This window comes from Triplophysa rosa, unplaced genomic scaffold (genome assembly GCF_024868665.1).
Source record: "Triplophysa rosa unplaced genomic scaffold, Trosa_1v2 scaffold415_ERROPOS41014+, whole genome shotgun sequence".
NCBI lineage: Eukaryota > Metazoa > Chordata > Actinopteri > Cypriniformes > Nemacheilidae > Triplophysa > Triplophysa rosa.
The window spans coordinates 40,833-61,088 of NW_026634417.1; the positions used below are offsets into that span (position 1 = coordinate 40,833).

At 39.4% G+C, this 20,256-nt stretch overlaps 1 protein-coding gene across 1 annotated transcript; it reads right to left on the reverse strand.

Annotated features, from left to right (window-relative positions):
* Window positions 1–4,080: 4,080 nt before the first annotated feature.
* LOC130550734 (pancreatic secretory granule membrane major glycoprotein GP2-like) lies at window positions 4,081–19,970 on the reverse strand. Its single transcript, XM_057328234.1, is given in 16 exon segments — window positions 4,081–4,823; window positions 4,909–5,011; window positions 5,716–5,780; window positions 5,783–5,877; window positions 5,960–6,205; window positions 6,310–6,476; window positions 7,127–7,311; window positions 7,399–7,518; window positions 8,265–8,669; window positions 8,857–9,276; window positions 14,092–14,136; window positions 14,225–14,617; window positions 15,118–15,525; window positions 15,644–15,688; window positions 19,713–19,785; window positions 19,904–19,970. Coding segments are annotated over 15 exon segments (2,853 nt in total). The 5' UTR covers window positions 19,762–19,785; window positions 19,904–19,970; the 3' UTR covers window positions 4,081–4,716.
* Between the last annotated feature and the right edge of the window lie 286 nt (window positions 19,971–20,256).

The window sequence follows — 20,256 nt, forward strand, 5'->3', positions numbered from 1 at the left end:
CCTGGCTCGTCTTAAGTTTGACAATGAACATCAAAATGATTCAGAAAAGGCTTTGGCGAAAGTGCTGGCACTGCTGTGAGACCAAAATGGACTCCTGTGTTTGGAGGGAGAGAAATGCTGACTATGAGCCCAGTAACACCATCCCTACAGAGAAGCACAGTGTTGGAAACATTCTGCTTTAGGGCTTTTTCTCTGCTACAGGTATACAGGATGACTTCTCCACATTGAGGGGCTGAGGGACGAGCCAGTGTACCATAAAATCTTGGATGAGAACCTCCTCCCCTTAACTAGATCACTGAAGATGGATCGTGGATGTGCCTTTAACATGACAAAGATCCAAAACATATTGCCAAGACAACCAAAGAGTGGCTTAAGGAGAAGCACAGTAAATGTCCTAGCCAGTCTCTAGACCCTAGTCTAAAACTCTAATTTGCTGAGCGACAGCCAAGAAACCTTAAAGATTGACAGAGGAGTGGACTAAATGTATCCTGACACATGTGCAAACCTGGTGACCAACTATCAGAAATGTCTGACCTCTGTGCTTGCCAACAAGGGTTTCTCCAGCAAGTACAAAGTTATGTTTTGCTCGGGGATCAAATACTTATTTCACTGACTGAAATGCAAATCAATTTATAACCTTTATATAACATTTTTTTCCCTGATTTTTTATATTCTGTCTCTATCAGTTAAAATAAACCCACCATAAAAATTATAGACCCTTAATTTCTTTGCAAGCAGGCAAACTTACAAAATCAGCAGGGGATCAAATACTTATTTCCCTCACTGTAAGTGATTTCAAAACATTTGAAAGATTTTGTTTCTCGGGCAAAGCTGTACCTGTACAGTATCCTGCACACCAGTGTTGAAAAGTGTTGAGTGGATTCACAAGTTCATAGACAATTTCCTGGGAAAGCTTTTACTCTGATGGGTTCTGACTTTAAATCACACCAGTTACCACCCCAAGAAGTTGCCCCACAGACCTCCTGCATCACCACCCCATCTTCTATCTGAGGGTGAGAACCGTTGAGCCACAGAGCAAAGTCTGCATTACAGCTGTATGGATTAACAACTTTCTGGCATTTGGATGTTCATCCCATAATAATAAAGTCTGTACCAGCCACTCCATGAGAAATCATCATCACAAATCCACAATCAACTTTCAGTCGTTGCTCCCCAGGGACGATCCAGAGACTCATAGTTGTAACAGTGATCATCGCTGATGCTGCTGAAAGAAACTGTCATGGAGGAAAGAGATATGTTAGTAAAATGAAACAACAGAACTTCAAACAATGGCTGAAAAGACTGGAGAGCCATGTCCAATCAACATTTTTGACTATGATTGCAATGTTTGCTATGTGCTATGATTAAACTTACAGTACCAAGAGAAATATTTGTTCAGTGAGTTTAAAGACAATAAATGAAGTTCTAAACATGGGTTCAGGAGGAGCCTAAACATTCAGTCCTGTCAATCATCATTAAGGGCGTATATAACCGCGGTCTCCATGCCACCCCAGCGTTAGCTTTTCCGACATCCCTCCTCCTCCCCATCTCCTCCTATTTTTCTCTTTCTTCCTCCTTGTAGTTCTGTTACAGGGGGGTTAAGCTTGGAGCTCGAGCATCGGGTTCAAGCTTCCTTCAAGGACAGCAAGCCAACTTTGTCGACTATTATCTGTTAGATTGAATGGGCAGGCGAACTCGTGAATCAAGCTAAATTCACGAGTTCGCCTTGCAGCTTATGAACTGGGATGGATAGTATGCGTGTTTGGCATGCTGTGCCGGGGCGAGGGCTCACGAGCTCGGTAATCCTCCTCGAACTTGGAGCACCTGCCCCTTGACCGGGGAGAGGGCCCTGGGCTTGGTGTGTGCCCGGACCCGGATCATATCCCCAAAAATGCAATAGATGCAGTACAGCAGCTGGAGCAACGTATCCCCCAAAGAGGCTGGCTTGAGTTGGCGAGATGATGGCCCTGCTTGGAATGGGGCCTGCGTTGTGGGTTCTTACGGGAGCAAGCACGTCTGTTGCGCTGAGGAAAGAAGATAAGGCTTTGGTGGAGCGGGCACTACGGCAGTGCGGTGTGGTGGTTAGGGCTCCTGGGGGAGCAAAGGAAGTAGAAGCTGCAGCGGTCTCGGAGAAGAGCCCAGTCCTTCCCCTGCGCTATGGCGATACTGGCTTCTTCTGGGGGGAAAAGGAGTCTGCTGCGGCAGAGTCAGGGCACAAGCACGGGCCCCTGTGGGAGCGGTACCTGCGTTGATACTGGCTTCTGAGGGGGAAAGGGAATCTGCTGCGGCAGAGTAAGGGAAGAAGCATAGGCCGCTGCGTGGAGATCACTGTGGCGATACTGGCTTTGTAGAAGTGGTGTCTGCTGTGGCAGAGCACGAGTTGGAAGCAAGTGTCAGCCACAAGGTTTTTCCTCACGTGCCGCTCTACCGGCCGACCGGATATGACACCGATGCCAAGGGGCGTGACTCATGATGCCAAACCACTTCACTACCAGCTCTATATCTACACCCCTCTGTCGCATGATAGGATGGTCAATAATCACAACCCCACCAATCACCGCTACAAGGGAAGAACTATTGGTTCTACCACAAACATAAAGAGAGAAAGAACAACCGATGAAACTGTACCCGTCTATATTAACACAACAAGTGCGCTACGGTTTTTGTGTTATCCATTGAAATATTAAAAATGTGTCTTACCTGTTCGGAAGAAATAAAGCGATGTCTGCATCCGTTTAAAATCCTTTCAGATCACGGAGTTCCCGCCACCTTTGAAATGCCTTGCCAATATTAATTTTCGTACGAGTCCGATCACATTCCCTGTTTCTTTGTAAACCGTCTTCAGTTCATTCTTTCTTGTTTTTCACAAATGATGAATCCCTAGATGTCAACACTGCTTGGCGTTTAAAAGTAAAAGTACTAAACGCCAACATAAATAATACTAAACGTTGTATGAAGTCCTACCCAACAGTTGGGAGTACAAGCTACAAATCGCCTGTCACTCGCAGCATCCACACGCGCTGGCTATAGCAGCCGGATCCTCTTCGTTCTGTGTAAGAATGTGACGTAATGACGCACAGACGAAAGACACCATATAAGGATCTCCGGAAAAGTCGACCCGACATGGCAAATTACAAACCATTATTACAAGCTTTCCGTGGTGAATCCAGCAAGGGTAGTGACACAGTTTTAAACACCGTTCTTTCATGTACTTGCTCAATAATTGGTTTTAGCTCATTTTTACTCCAAAAAACTTGCGGACTGCCGCTTTAATGTATTGGCATTGGCGTACCGTGGCCCGCACGGCAGCACTTGCAACTGGGAACGAACGAGGTGACGAGCGCAAATGTCAACAAGCGGGTATACGGAATCACTTCCCGAATCTGCGGGGAAGATATATGTGGAAATGTTGCTTTAACGGATCGGGCATGCTGCGTGGCTGCAGCGCGTTTAAACTCCGTAGGATCCCTAGAGTAGCCTATGTACTACCCGTGCTGATGAAATCCTTCTTAAAGTTTAGTTCTCATTTAGGAATAGTTTATCGTAAAGCAAACAAGCTGCAGTGTTTGCGTGTGCGTCTATGAATAACAATGTTGCGAAACGTCCGAGAGAAAGAAGGTGAGGTGGCTTGACTATAGGCTGTTAGTATGATAGATGTGATTGTTTATCGAAAGCCAGCCGAGTTAATAATCTGCACGTGCTCCTCCCGAACATTGTTAATAAAACATCATTAAATAATACAATTGGCAACGTCCAATACATATGATGCCTCACTACTGAATAGGATTTCATCTTATGAACATATAAATAACATGCTTTTTATTTTGAAATCAGCCCTCTTTACGGGACACAAATTAAAACAAAAACAGGATTTAAAATGGCTATAAGTTATTTGTTAAAAAATATCCTGAGGCACAGTTTAAAAAATGAAATGGAAAATCTATTATCCATTTAGGAGGTAAAAATTCAATTGGTAATGCGGCCACGACGCGAAGCGGAGCTGTAATGTTTTGAAGCTGTAATGTATTGCCCGTGCATCCACTCAATATGAACATTTTTATTCACAATGTCTGGCACATTTATGAATACAATATATATTGACTGTATATTGAAGCCTTTTTATTGTTGTACTGAATAGATTGAACCTCATCAACAAGTTTGGTAACAATATTAAAAAGTGCTGAAAGAAAAATGTGTTAAATATAGCTGATGAGAAAACAATAAGGAAAAAAAAATGTAGCTACTGTATTTCGAGAAACCACAAAGTTATGTGACAGAAAATGAGGTTTAACTGGTTATTCTGCTTTTCTCTAGAAGTTACATGACTGTGCAAGAATATTTGGAAGTAAAGTTAAAAATAACTATTCCATTTATTTGTATTACATTACATTTCACTTTTTGACAAAATTACAGAATATGATATGATATTAAACACTTTCACAAAACTAAAGCTCAGATCTTCATCTCTGAAGAGAGGGTGCAGAAATAAAGACTCATAGATTAATACAGAAACTGAAGCTCTTAAGCCCACTACAGGTTCATTTATTATATAAAAATTAAATCACTACTACAGTATTATTAATTGTTAATTATTCCTATTGGCAAACACAAATTGTGAAAGAAAGAAACAATTAGAAAGCTACAATCTGTGTAACATTCAATTAAATGAGTTTAGATGATCTGCATGTAAAGTGTTGAGCATTTTTTTATGTGAATCTACTGAAGGAAGGTCAGAACACCCATCAGAGAAACAAACAAAACCATCAGAGAACTACACAGACATGAAGCCACAGACGCCTTCACTCGGTCTGAGACCCACAGATCTGTGAAGAGAAAATATAATACAACACAGTGAAATATAATTCATCCACAGTCAAAAAATCTGAAAACATCTGTTTAAATATTCACCTGCGTTTCTATCAGACACAACCAGAGGACCCATGGAGATGGAGGAGCTGTCATGGAAGTCCAGAGATCTGCGGTTCCTCCGCTCATATCCAGAGTAACAGTGCTGAGAGTATTCGAGAGAGAGAGAGAGAGAGAGGAGGAGAGAGAGAGAGAGAGAGAGAGAGAGAGAGAGAGAGAGAGAGAGAGAGAGAGAGAGAGAGAGAGAGAGAGAGAGAGAGAGAGAGAGAGAGAGAGAGAGAGAGAGAGAGAGAGAGAGAGAGACGAGAGAGAGAGAGAGAGAGAGAGAGAGAGAGAGAGAGAGAGAGAGAGAGAGAGAGAGAGAGAGAGAGAGAGAGAGAGAGAGAGAGAGAGAGAGAGAGAGAGAGAGAGAGAGAGAGAGAGAGAGAGAGAGAGAGAGAGAGGGAGAGAGAGAGAGAGAGAGAGAGAGAGAGAGAGAGAGAGAGAGAGAGAGAGAGAGAGAGAGAGAGAGAGAGAGAGAGAGAGAGAGAGAGAGAGAGAGAGAGAGAGAGGAGAGAGAGAGAGAGGAGAGAGAGAGAGAGAGAGAGAGAGAGAGAGAGAGAGAGAGAGAGAGAGAGAGAGAGAGAGAGAGAGAGAGAGAGAGAGAGAGAGAGAGAGAGAGAGAGAGAGAGAGAGAGAGAGAGAGAGAGAGAGGAAAACATTATTATAATCATATATATACACACTATAAAATTATATACAGTATATACTAATATTCTAGACATTTTTATTAAGGGTACATTATGATGAATAAAAGATTGTGGAGAAAATTACAAAATACAAAAAAAAATCTAATGTTTATTAAATCACAGTTGTGCAGTAGTTGTTGGTGAGAAGACACAGATGAACAGAACAGTGCAGGTAAACTTTAGTGGGTTTGAGCTGAAGATAAACATCCTGAAGGAGAAACGGCTGGATGTTGAGACACCATTCTGCAGAAGCTCCACTGTGTTGTCTTGTGGATTTGGACACCTGAAGATAAAGAGGATCATTTCTTGAACTCAAACACGTCTTTAAACACGTTAAGAAGCTCAAACTGATGTTTGTGTCTTACTCTCCAGTGATGAGATCCCAGCGCAGACTGTAATCTGGATCATTCACAGGTGTAGCCCAACATGTGTCAATCACTGTGACAAACTGACGGCTGTCAACCCCGTCAACACCGACCTCAACAAAAATCTGCTGATTGAGTTCTGCATCCACATGACCAGTGAAGGGCTGAGAGAACTCAGAATCCTGATAGGGAACCATTCGCACCTGATACCTCCCTTCACCAGCCGGAAGTTCCTTTTGCACAATGCTGGTGAAATAATGTACATATTGGTGTTAAATTTACTTTTTATGGGTGTGTCATTCTTGCTTACAGAGTATTTCTACTTTAATATGTGAAAACTGTTGTCCTACCTGCCCAAGGAGTTGATTTCCAGATCCTCTATCATAGAAAGTGTTTGTGTTTGGTGGTAAATACAGCTGAAAGATAGCTTCAGTATTTTCTCTCTGCTGATGAGACCTGCGGCTGAATCCAGACCCCCCAGAACGAAGTTCTCATAGATGATATGAGTGCCATTGGCCTGTGAACAACAAACGTTAGAGTTCAGATATTAGTATGCATCAATCCTACATCCTACAGACAGCACATGTACGTCTGTTTTTACAGTTTTTACACAGAAACTAAAGGAAAACACACATTTGTCTCTTAGAGCAATTCACAACTGTTCCAGTAGGTGGCGGTATTAACTGAACAAGTTGGTTGCGACCCGCCATATAAACAGAGAGAGCGAGAGAGAGAACTTGCTACTGTAAACGAGCGCATGTTTACATGAAAAACAATAGAAAGTGCTGCAGTGCAATGGAAATGACCTGTTCTCGGTGAGTGTTCTTTCACAGTCTCTTTCATTCACACACACCCTGTATCATTATTTCTCACTAATAACTTGTGCAAATTGGTTTGGAATTAGTAACGGAGACATAGAGGTTTGTTTAACTGTTATACTGGGCTGGAATTTGTGGCGGAGTAAAGTAGTTCCCCATTTCCTTAAAAAAAAGACAGAGGGTTTTAAAGACACTCTGATGTTGTTTGTAGATTATCTGGCACTTGCTTCATGACTACGGCCTACTCACAGCCATGCTGATATAGAGCACTGTCACACTTTTACTCGAGCGATATTGCATTATTAATTTGTAAAATCGCCCAGCCCTTCTCTACAGCATTGAGTCTTACCACAAGACTGGTGCCACAGATCTGATAATTGTTATCAAAGTGAAACTGCACTCTTCCGTTCTGGATGGTTCCTCTGCAGCCGGGGTCATTGAGATGTAGAACATGAGCTGGAAAACCAGCTTCAAACAGCTGACAGCGAGACAGAGATAGAGATCCTGAACTGCTCTCACAGGTTTGAGACAAATCTGAGGAAAAAACATTGTCAGCATTAAAAAAAACAATTAAAAAGAGAAAGGTTTACATTTGTGATTTTGTTGTGAAGTGATTCTAACCAAAGGAGTGAGGTTCAGATCTGGTTTGGTTGTCTTTGCAGAAACAGCCGTGAACACCATGTCTCTCTCCACACCATTCATCTTCAGTACAGTTGAGTGAAAGGCATGGATCAGTCACAGCTAAGAGAAGAACACAGAGACATGAAGCGCATTCATACAACATAGAGTCCACTTAATAATTATAGATGAGGGCTCCACACCTTTATACAAAGTTAAAGGATGGAGGGAAATGGGACGGATGTTTATTTCTATGTACTTGTAAACTCTCAAAAACGGTATGATCTAGAGATATCTATTCTTTTTCATGCTAGGATAGAAAGTTGCTGGATGTTACTTGGTGGCTCTCAAATCTATTTACCAAAACAAATGAGCACATACTCATTTTTAAATAAAAGAACATATGTGACCCTGGATCACAAAACCAGTCTTAAGTAGCACGGGAACATTTTTAGTAAAAGACAAAAATACATTGTGTGGGTCAAAATTATTGATTTTTCTTTTATGCCAAAAATCATTAGGATATTAAGTAAAGATCATGTTCCATGAAGATATTTTGTAAATTTCCTACCTTAAATATATAAAAACTTTATTTTTGTGAGTGGATGGTATGCCACAGTGCCCCTGATTAACAACTTCAAAGGCAATTTTCTCAATATTTTGATTTTTTTGCGCTCTCAGATTCCAGAGTTTTAAACGGTTGTATCTCAGCCAGATATTGTCCTATTCTAACAACTCATATATCTATAGAAAGTTTATTTACTCAGCTTTCAGATTATGTAAAAATCTCAATATCGAAAAATTGACCCATAAGACTGGTTTTGTTGTCCAGGGTCACATAAGTGTTTATTAATTGATAAATTCTCTACCTGCACAGTAAGCAGCACACTCCATCGGTCTGACAAACTCATAAACATAATAATCTCCTGGACAGGCTTTGACTTGTATGGGATGAGATTCATAACCACAGCAGCTGTTCCATCCAGACATACAGACGTGACGTGTGACCACTCCATCTTCCAGCTGTGGATGAGGATCTCTGAGATACAGTGGGCTGTAAGTGCCACACATCCCTTGACTAACACATGATTCTGGCATCTGGGAGGTGTGACCATTGATGAAGAGTCTGTACCAGCCATTCCACTCAACATTATAATCACACATGCTGTAGTAGTTGTAGTAATTGTAATAGTAATGATTATCAGTGGATCTCCAAGACTCATCCAGACTGGTGTAGCTGTCACAGGGGTCCACACTTGGAGTGCCAAACGGGACTATTATGAGGACAAACCCAGAATGAGTGTGTTAATAAATGTAGATTGGAAGCAGATTAAATGCATTTAAGAAAATAATACACGTACGAAATCTTTACAAATCTGCAAATAAACCAGTCATATATATATTATGTCTACAATACAAATAATCATAAACATGTAAAGTCTTTGAGCAGAATGAATGTACCTGCACAATATGAAGGCGCTGGGATAGCTACATTTGGTCTGGTCAGTTTGTAGACATAATAATCTCCAGGACAAGCTTTGACTTGGATTGGGTTGGATGTGTAATGACTGCACTGGTCATAATAAGAGCCGTAGACTTCACGAGTAACAACTCCATCTTCTACTCCAGGATGAGATCCAAAAAGCCACAGAGAACTGAAACCTCCACATGACATGTAACTAACACACCAGTCAGGCATCTGAGCACTAGATCCATTGATGAAGAGTCGATACCAGCCGTCCCATTTCACACGCGTGTCATCATGTCCAGTTATATATCCATACCAATACATGTAATTGAGTGTGCTCCTCCAGTAGCCGTCCAGTATGTTGTAGTTTGAGCATGGATCACCTGAGATTAAAAAAAAGTTTCTTTTAATGAGCAGCAGGGGGGTTGTTAGGGTTGGTTATTGAGGCTGAGCCCCCTGAGAACATGACTCATCCCACTAAAGCCCCCACAAGTTTTTCAGAACAGCAAACACTTTAATAAGTGACTCATTTTCTTTCCCACTGTTTGCGTGTCTTCTTGCTTGTCTCATTTATGTCCTGATTTCTCCATCTATATATTTTTTCATTGGTTGTGTTTATTTTCTTTATCTCTCTCATCTCTCCAGGGGCGTAGCTACATGGTGGCCATGGGTGGCCACGGCTACCCCTGAATGATGGATGGCCACCTCTGTTGCGCGAAGCAGTTTTAAGATGCGTGTCGGAGTTTACGAAGTGCTGCGTAGATCATTTAGTGTATGCACTGAAAGTAACGGTAACTCATAAACATTTAGGTTCACTCTCGCGTTAATATGATGTCATACGCTTACGCACTGACGCAAACAGTCTGAGCGCTATTAGCTGAACAGCTGCTAACCTCTTCGCTTCGTGACAGTGTACTGTCTGTGTACCATGGAAGTTCATAGCGAGCAGAAGGCTCAGGGTAGGGCTGCACCAGCCATTCGTAAGTTATTTCTTAAACGTGAACGTAAAGTCCACACTAGAGGCTTAGTAACTACTGCTAGCTAGTTTGTAACTAAATCTGTATGTTATTCGGTTGCACCATTTGATCTTAAGGCAGAGCTAGTTCGTAAGCTCGCCGTAAAGTAATGCGTAGTCGCATAATATGACGTTTACCTTCAACAGTCCAATAGCAGCCTGTAAATTCGTGAGAAAAAGTTGTTGAAATGTGAATTTCAAAACATTCTGGATTTAAACTTATTTTACCTCACATAATAACGGTAAAAACGGTATATAGAATACTACCTTTCATGAATAACATATTTAAAAGTAGATTAATAAACAATTGCTGTTTAAAACAATACAGCCTACTTAATGCAATAATAAATGACATGCAATATGGGTGATTTCATTTTACTGCCAACCGCCAATTAAATAAAAAGAAGATTATTTCATTTTGACGTGCACAACACAGGAGGATATACACACACACGGAGGCGCGCTAGGACGGTTTGTGTTAGAGCAGTCAAAAATCAAATGTCATCACATAATGTTCTCTATTTTAAAAGGTAAGTGACTGTAAATGTCAGCATTATCATGTGTGTAAATCATTGAATAATGTCGAGTGAAACAAGAGCTTATTCCGTTAGTTCAGAGAGTATGCTATATTATTCCTACAGTTATTCCTGATAGGAGGCTTCCGTAGATATTTACGTAACATTATGCTTCAACTAAGTTGAATGGTGCAACTCAAAAATATTTTGTAGTGCGTATGCTGTAACTTAGTGCCCGTTTAAGTCAAAACTACAGTAGGCTAAGTTGTAATTTACGCACAGCTGCAGCCGCTGTAATGAAATCAGTCTTGTTTAACTGGATTTCATTAATTCATTATATTTTCGCGAAAGTTTAAGTTGGGGTACTGCAATGTTTATTTTCTATAAAAAATGCTAACTTACTGCAAATGATAGCTAGCAAATTATTTTAAAATAATGTTAGAACATGAAAGCATTGCAAATAATTTGTTTACGTTCTTCGTGTATGTTTTTGACCAGCAAACTATGTGTAATGAAGAATTGGTGTAAATTACAGTAGAAGTTAAAGAATTTCTGTCTGTAAGGAATTTTTGGTCACCCTAATAAAATCACTGGGTCTTACCTGGCCACCTCTAAAAAAGTTCTGCCTACGACCCTGCACCTCTCCTCAATTGCTTTGTGTGGTAAAGTACATTCAATGAATAAGAAAAGCCCAATGCCATGCCTGTTTAATAGTGTTGAAACATCAAATGTAATTTTGTTTAATCGTTTGTATGTAGTGAAATGTGATTTTTTCATGTCTTTTAAAATTGATTCATGGGGACATGCACAACCTGGCAAGGCGATGTCATGAACAGCCAAGGGTCCTAAGAGGCGCATGCGTGCTTCACTTTATGTTGTACCATGCGTAAGTAGAGATCGCATCTCTGATGAGCTGTTCATGTTTGTATTTTCAGATAAGCGATAACTGCAGATATATGCGCAAACTGTTATACAAACTGTATAAGTTGAATATCAGTTGAGTGTAATGTTATTGCTCGAGTTACGATGTACATTACTCTCCTGAGGTTGAAGTGTATGCTTTAGTATACTTCCCAATGAAATTAACTAAACTAGCGACGTGTTTATTATACATACGGTTAAAGTAGGAGGCCACTTGTACCTAATGTAAAAAGAGCTGAGATAATGTGAATCGATGAAGAGGCGCATGCGTGCTTCACTTAAAGGGACCATTTCATGAAAACCAGACTTTTTCCATGTTTAAGTGCTAAAATCGGGACTCTGGTGCATCTGCCAACTCAGAAAACATGAAAAATGACAACCCAGTAACTTTGTTCACGTGAGCCTATCTCTGCAAGCCTGTGAGAACACGAGCAGTTCAGATTTCACTCCCTTTCTGAGGTAGGCAGCAGTTCTTATTGTTATATTTCCGCCCATTTTTCTGAACGTGTCCACCCATGGCGTTGCCGCCATTTTTGTTTTCGCGTGTGTGAAGTTTCAACAGTATGGCAAAAGTAAGCAAAGCAGAGCAAGCCATGCTAACTGTTCTGTTGTTGGCAGCATAGACCAACACAGAACACTGTTTCCAGCCTCACATGAGACGAGAGCAATGGATTTATTTTGTTTTCAATGGAAATCCCCCACACTGAATGAGGCAAAGCTGCAAATAAAGACATTGTAAGTACCGGTATTTTTTAAGTAAGACCTCAGGGACCTGTGGCAACTTAAAAGTAGATAAAATGTCAATGTGACACGTTTGTCCGTTCACTCATAGAAAGCAATTTGTGTGGCTTGTAAACACGTGATGGGCTTGTCCTGTGTAACGTTACTTCCACTTAGAGAAAACGCAATGCGTTTGTCTTGAATACCTTCACTTATAGAAAACTGTGTGTATGTTTGTAAACACGCGACGGGTTTGTCATGGTCACATGTTCCCGCCACCCTACCGTTTTGTTATTTCACCCGTGAAACTCCGTGATGCGATCGCGGGTCTCACTCCCGAAAGCGGTCGTGACCAGACCAACCGGCGGCACCGGAGCGCCTTCGCGAATGGCCCCAGGGAAACAGGTGTGCTTATAGAAAACAATGTGTTTGGTGTTCAAAGACGAGATACAGTAGTTTCTCATTCTCTTTGTTACCCTTCTTTCTTGGGTAGGCTACTTTCACTTGTATAAAGGGGTGTGTATGGTTTGTAAATACACGATCAGTTTGTCTGAAACGTGACGCCTTTGTTAGGAGTCTGTTCACTTATAGTAGGCATGATGACAAAATTTCCAAACACCCCTAAACTCAAAATAGATCACATGACTAGACAGAGCTGAAAATTCCCTTTACGACGACACCTGAATTGTGAAAATCAGTTGAGGATTGCGAAAGTTATGATATTTATAATAACGGGGAATATATTAAAATAGTATACATTAACTACAATAGAAGTCATGTGACCGAAAATGCTTATTCACAAATTTTTGCTTGTAACTTCCTCATTTTATCAGATATTTGCATGAAATTTGAATAGAAGGTAGAATTTTGTTAGTTCTTTCAAATGAAATCATGAAAATTTACTGTTTTAGCTGGAATGGGCTAAATAGAACGAGTTAAATACAGACAATGTTTTTTTTTTTTAGAACGACGCCTGCAGTACATTCGCTAATCTACCCGCCACAAATGTGACTACATAATTTCCGCGATTTAGTAAAATACCTTCTCCTCTATGGATTTCGATGGAATTTCGTCAGTACCAAGATAAAAGCTATGTATTTATGTCCACCTACCTTTCAGTAGTGTCCAAAGCTTAGATGAAGCTCGCGGACCGGTTGAAAGCCACGCAAATCTTCCGAAAGTCGCGGTGACCTGAAATCACCTTAGGGCTGAAATCCCGAAGTGTCCAACGCTGCAGGGGTTTGCACTCGATGTAGTTACCGTCGTATTCAGGAAAAACATACTCCCACCAGGCGGCCAGGAGTAGATATTGAATGACACACACATTTTAGTACTACGCAGTTTGGAACACATTGTTGAGACAGAATGTTCGCCGCGAGTGGTTGCTATGTCATCATACCTACTTATAGAAAACAATGTGTTTGGTGTTTAACGACGAGACCTTGTTTCTCATTCGCTTTATGTGACCCTTCTTTCTTGTTTTGTCGTTGGAAGCACAGGCTCACAGCCCTGGCTGCGTTTTCTGCTGAAAAGGGGGCGGAGACTAGAAGCTCATTTGCACGTAAAGACACGCACACCAATACAGCACAAACTGGGCAATTAGAGCATGGTATAATAAAAGATCTGTGTTGTATTTTGAGCTGAACTTCACATACACATTCACTGGACCCCTATGATTTATATTACATTTGTGTAAAAGTAGAAAAAAATCTCCCCTTTAATGTTGTGCCATGTGCGTAAGTAGAGATCGCATCTATGATGAGCTGTTCATGTTTGTATTTTCAGTTTTGGATCTCTCAGTAAAGAAATATAATTTCACCACAGTCGGTGTCGTTGTGATTACTCGAATGTGTTACATGACACCATTTTTTATCATATATTTTTTGTAAGTTGATTAAAGGGACGTTACAAAAGATTACATTTTGTGGAACAATTGTATTATTAGCTCATTAGCTCCAGTGAATAACTAAATAACTCAATAAAATCACTCGCACACAAATCTGTAAGACTTAAAATAGCCATGTATTATTGAAACTTACAGAAGGTGGCGTTGGGTCCAGCTGGAGTTGTTGTGGGATCAGTCTGTGATATAGTGCTGACATCTAAAAAATGTAAGACATAACTAAAGTAACATATAGGCCTAAGAAAGTTTGATAGTTAGAAATTATGTGGGTAGAAAAAAAGCTGTACCTGTGCAGTATCCTAAACACCAGTATTGTGGATTCACGAGTTCATAGACAAAATAATTTCCTGGACAGGCTTTTACTCTGATGGGTTTTGACTTGAAATCACAGCAGCCACCACCCCAATAATACCCCCCACAGACCTCCCGGGTCACCACCCCATCTTCTATCTGAGGGTGAGGACCGTTGAGCCACAGACCACTGTCTGCATTACAGCTGTATCCATTAACACAGGTCTCTGGCATCTGGATGTTCATCCCATAATAATAAAGTCTGTACCAGCCACTCCAGGAGAAGAATTCATCACAAATCCACAATCCACTTTCATTTGTTGCTCTCCAGGGACGATCCAGAGACTCGTAGTTGTAACAGGGATCATCACTGGTGCTGCTGAAAGAAACTGTCATGAAGAAAAGAGATGTTAGTAAAAGTACTGTAAATAAATAATATCTCAAAGCACAGAGTTAGTGGAAGCTCTTCAGACACTTTAAAGTGATGTGTGACAGAGATTCTAAAAAGACAGTTCTTGGTAACCAATCCAAACAATCTGTCACTGCTCTAAAGTTCTTGTAACTCATCTAAAATCGGTGATTTAAAATGACTTATGGGCATTGAACTGCAGAGGTTTTCTTCAAATGAAGAGACAAATAGTACTTGCTTGCCCTATTCAATCTTTTATATCTCTTTTTTGGTGGTTTCTGTTGAGCACATCTTCCTCTTCGCTATATACAGTAAAAGGTCAATTAAAAGATATGCAAGAAACAAACATCCTTCTAACAAGACTTGAAGGAGGATCTGTTGTTTCAAAAAATGTTTACTTCTCATATAGATGATTTTGAAAACGTATTTGTCACAAATACACATTTTTGAGGAATAAAGATCACGAAGGTTAAGATTCACCTGCACAGTATGAAGGTCCTTCCAGTGACACATCTGGTGTGATGAGTTCATAGACATAATAATCTCCTGGACAGGCTTTCACCTGGACGGGGTTTGATCTGTAGCTGCCACACTGGTCGTAGTACCATATGTGACTTCCCACAACATCACGGGTCACCACTCCATCCTCAAGTCCTGGATGAGAACCGTTGAGATACAGTCCAGTATAACCACCACATCCCATATAACTCACACACCACTCAGACATCTGAGCACTTTCTCCATTCAGATACAGCCGATACCAGCCGTTCCACTCAACAAGTCTGTCGTCATGTCCATAGTCCTGGTATGGGTTTTGCCGTATGTCTCTCCAATAGTCATCAATAGTGTTATAATCAGTGCACGGGTCAGAGCTGACAGCTGTAGATACTGAGAAAATAATGTAAAAAAGAAAGACGTCATTTGATTATACTGTATATACTCATTCACAGAGTCTTTTTTTAGTAAATCTTGTAAGTAATAGAAACTATTTCAGCAAAGCACATACGAGGTGTGGTTTCTGTGGTTGTGGGCATCTCAGTGGTAGTGGTTTCTGTGGTTGTGAGAAACGGGTGATTATTAAACAAGGCAACAGTTATCACATATAAATTCATGAACTCCTGTATATGTATTTACCTGCACAGTATGTTAAGCTGCAGCAAGTTGGTCTCACAAATTAATGAATATCTGTACCGGCTTAACTCTAACTGCATACAGTATGTGTTTACAAAAGAAATCATCACAGAGACTCTATTGGATATAATGGGTCACTTTACTGGTAATGTTTTGTCTTATATTGGTGGAATAAGCCAGTGTCACAATACAGTACACCCATGTATTGGCAATAACAGTGATATTACGAGCCCCATGAGGCTCCACCTGATTTTGCCAAGTGAGAGATGTCCTCATCAAGGAAAACAAGTTTCTGCCAAACCTTCCTTGTGCTAAACACTTGCTGCTGTCAAAAGAATGACCAGAGATGGGCACAAATACATCAAAAAGTATTTAGTTACAAATTACAAATACTTACTCATAAAATGTATTTAAAAAAAATACAAAATACTGCTGTGAAAAATGTATTTAATTAAAATACAATTTGTAATTTGAAAATACAAAAATACAATATTTTTTTACAAGCAATCATTTAAAGTGCGAGAGTAACAGTGGAGTTAGATACACAGAAGAAAGAAACGTTTTCTAAACAGCAGTCCATCAAACACTCAGATTTTAGCAACCCATTTACATAAATATGTAGGCCTTCACGTCATTTTAATATTATTATCATTATTGATTTATCTCATTATTTATCTCAAAGTCTGTTAACAGAAGTCGTGCCACTCGGCGGCCATGTTTGCAACGCCTCTGTGCAGTTAATAGCAAGTCCACTGTCCTATCTACTTTAATGGGGAAAGGCAGATATTTTTTAAAACGCTGGCAAAAATCTAAATTAAACAGCATATGTCCTATCAATAAATAAACCTGACATGAACTGTACCATAACTTGGGTTTTGCTAAGCTTAAATTGCGCTAAATACCACCTTTCTCAAGATCGCTTCATCTACTGCGCATGTGCACAGCCTGGAAAGCGCCTCACGAGAGCCCCGCCCCAGAGAATCGTCAGTCAATACTGATTGACGATTGGCTCGTATCACTGGAGGGCGGAGTTTCTTCGCTAGAGCGGCCATATTGAGCGTTTCATTGCTCCCCATTAATTGTTATGGCAGTTGCGCATCTTGTTAATATTAATTAACCCAACCGCAATTCATCAGAATGTTATTTTTGTTACTTGAACCACCTGCCCGTGGAAATTAGATTTAGATTTAGATTCAACTTTATTGTCATTGCACATGTACAAGTACAAGGCAACGAAATGTGACCTCTGCAACACACGCACAGCAAGTGGTGAACACACGTACCCCCGGAGCAGTGGGCAGCTATCACTGCAGCGCCCGGGGAGCAAGTAGGGGTAAGGTGTCATGCTCAAGGGCACCTCAGTTGTTACCCGCCGGCCCTGGGAATCGAACCGGCAACCTTCTGGTCTCACGAGTCCCACTCTCTAACCATTAGGCCACAACTGCCCAAAATCACTGCGATCCGGCATCACTAGACAACACAAGTCACTCTTTAGCTAGCAGATAAATTCTAACTATTTGCACTAATCTTTTGTCGTTTATAACACAACTGTTTTTAAAGTGTATAGTTTTATAGACAAATGACAGGTGTACATCTACATCTTCTCTCAGACAAAAAGATGATTCAACTGATTTCCCTGGAAACAGTCATGTAGAATCACTTTAAATTTAGCAATGAATGTCTAGGCCTTCATCTGTTTTTCTACAGCACATTAATAACTTCGACATTTTTAAAGGTATTAAAGGTATACTTAAATATGCCTTAAAATATTATCATCTAAAATATTTTCAGCAATTTAAAGGGATACTTCACCCAATAATGAAAATTCTGTCATCATTTACTCACCCTCAGATGGATCCAAACCTGTATACATTTCTAGAGATTATAAAGATTTCTAAAGATATTTGGAAGAATGTCAGATCTCATTCCCATTGACTCCCATAGTATTTATTTTCCCTACTATGGCAGTAAAGGGAAATGAGATGTGAAGTGTCCTTTAATGGAATGAAAGATCACCAAAGTCTAGAACAGGGTTCTTTACTGTTTAATAAATTTTTTTTAATATTTGTGTTCTGCTTGCATATGCTGTGCCACAAGCTGTTTAGCTCAAATTATTATTGATAGCTCAAATTTTATTACATATTTCAGTATCAAAATTTGCCCCACCACTTTCAGAACAGTGGTGCCACCACTGCCTGGTGAAGTTATTGTAGGCAAGAATAAAATGACATATTTTAAAAAGTATTTAAGTACACTGTAAAAAATGATGTGTTGACTTTACTTAAAATGTGCACCATTTTTGGATCATGGTTTTTAAGTAAATTCAATTTAAGGAGATTTTAAATAAAATAACAAGATAATCATTGTTGCATTTACACAAAAAAATCAGTTCACTTGACCTACTTTACTTAAAAAATCATGTAGCACGAGTTCAATCAACTTACAGTGCTCATGTAGGCTGTACTTATATATTTCATTAATTTACCTTAATGTTCATATAGCATAGTGAAGTATATTATTATAACAAACAGTTTTGAAATAAATTATGACTGATTTGATGTCAGTCATTGAATGATTCTCCACAGAAGCCCACAACATACTGCATTTCTGATGTGTGTCTTCCTTATTGTGGTAAGAAATATGATGGGTTGAACAGGGTCTATGCTTACCAAAGCAAACACAAATCACCTGAATGGTAACTTCACAGAAAACGATTATTCACTACAAAACAACATCAATAATACTAAATACATCTTAAATTTTGTTATACATCTTATTAACAGCTATATAAATGCCCCAAAAGTGCTTTTTATCTAAAAAAGCGTGAATAATCAAACTTTTCAGGCGCAAGGGCTTATGGGTATTCCTCACAGCATTTGTACTGATAATACTAAGTTCATTGCAGTGGAAATGTATGTTAGGTTTACTTAATTTTAACTGTAGTTTGCACAACTCAAATCTTTCCATTCACTTTATGCATACTTTTGAGCTTTTCTTGTCATTTACATTTTTGTGTTGCATGAACAAAGGATTTTAAGTTAAGATGGAAATGTTATAAATGTATTTATTTTTAAGTAGAAGCTACTTAACATAATGCAATATGGTTGTTGAGACAACAAATCACTTTTTACAGTGTATTTAAGTATTTTAAAATACAAAATACAGTCTCCCAAAGTATTTAATTACAAATTACATTTGACTTTTTTTTGTTAAGGAAAATACAAATTACAAAATACTCAAAAGTAATTAAATACTTATTTCAAATACATGTAATTAAATTACTGCCCATCTCTGAGAAGAGTATAGCATTGATTTGTTTGCTTTTGGTTATAGAAGGAATAATTAGGCTAGCGAAAGACCCTTAGTGAAAGGACTCGAACCTTATGCTTGTGAACTATTTTTTCTTAACAGAAACTTGTGAACAAAACCATACGCTGACTGTAAGCTCCAGTACGTTCGGTATGTTCATTGCTGTATTCTGCTTCATATGATTTTTTTGATTTTTTTTTAGCATAAATAGGTTTTTTTTCATTGGCTACAACATTGCATAATGTCAATAAAAAAACACAGCATATAATGCAAGCTTGTTCTAAAATGGTCACAAAATCTTAATAAATTAACAATAACTATATCTAAGTGCACCGATGGGAGAAGTGTAGGCTAATGCACTACAACAATATTTTCAAGAAGCTGTTCTGTATTTAAACGGCAAAATTGCATGTTGTCTAGCTATGGCATATATTTATTGAATAATTTTATTAGCCCACCCTATAAAATGTTAAGCCCCCCTTAGCACCCCCAAGAAAGACGTCCTGGCACCGCCCCGGTTGTATTCTTATAATTTCTTATAATTCAATGCAGAGGACCGAAGAGTTTCCTTAATTTCTGCCCTCCAGTCATTTTTTATTTTACAGAATTGTATTTAAAGTGTGTAAAACACTCACCATTAATGAGCAACAGAAGACACACACAAAATGAGAATAAGAACCTCATTGTGACAAACTGCCCCTCCTGCACCTGCACACAGAATTTACACAAAATGTTTGATTGTGTGTTTTTGTGTGTTCATTGCACACTAAACACAAATGAAAACACTTTAAACATAATGAGCTACAGTGAAAAGAATTAAAAGTACCTGAGATGAGATGCTACTGCAGAGCAAATTCAGTGAGGTTGTCTATTCAACAGTGGAAGCAGAATAGTGATGCTACAGGTAATAAACTGTGTTTTATTCTTTAATGTGGGTGGAGCTTTACTGGAGAAACAAGTACCTGCTCACTGCAAACCTGTTTTTTTTTTTGACAGAAATATATTTGATGTTTGAACATTGCTGCCTTGTTCACCTGTCATTTAAACTGATGTTCTTTTTTCTTAACGTGAAAAGGTCAGAATGCAGATGGAATGAATGGAGACAATGAAATCAACACAAACGCAGGGGTGTTTTTAACTTGTTTTGTATTATGTAGGCTCCCCATTATGGCATCTAAA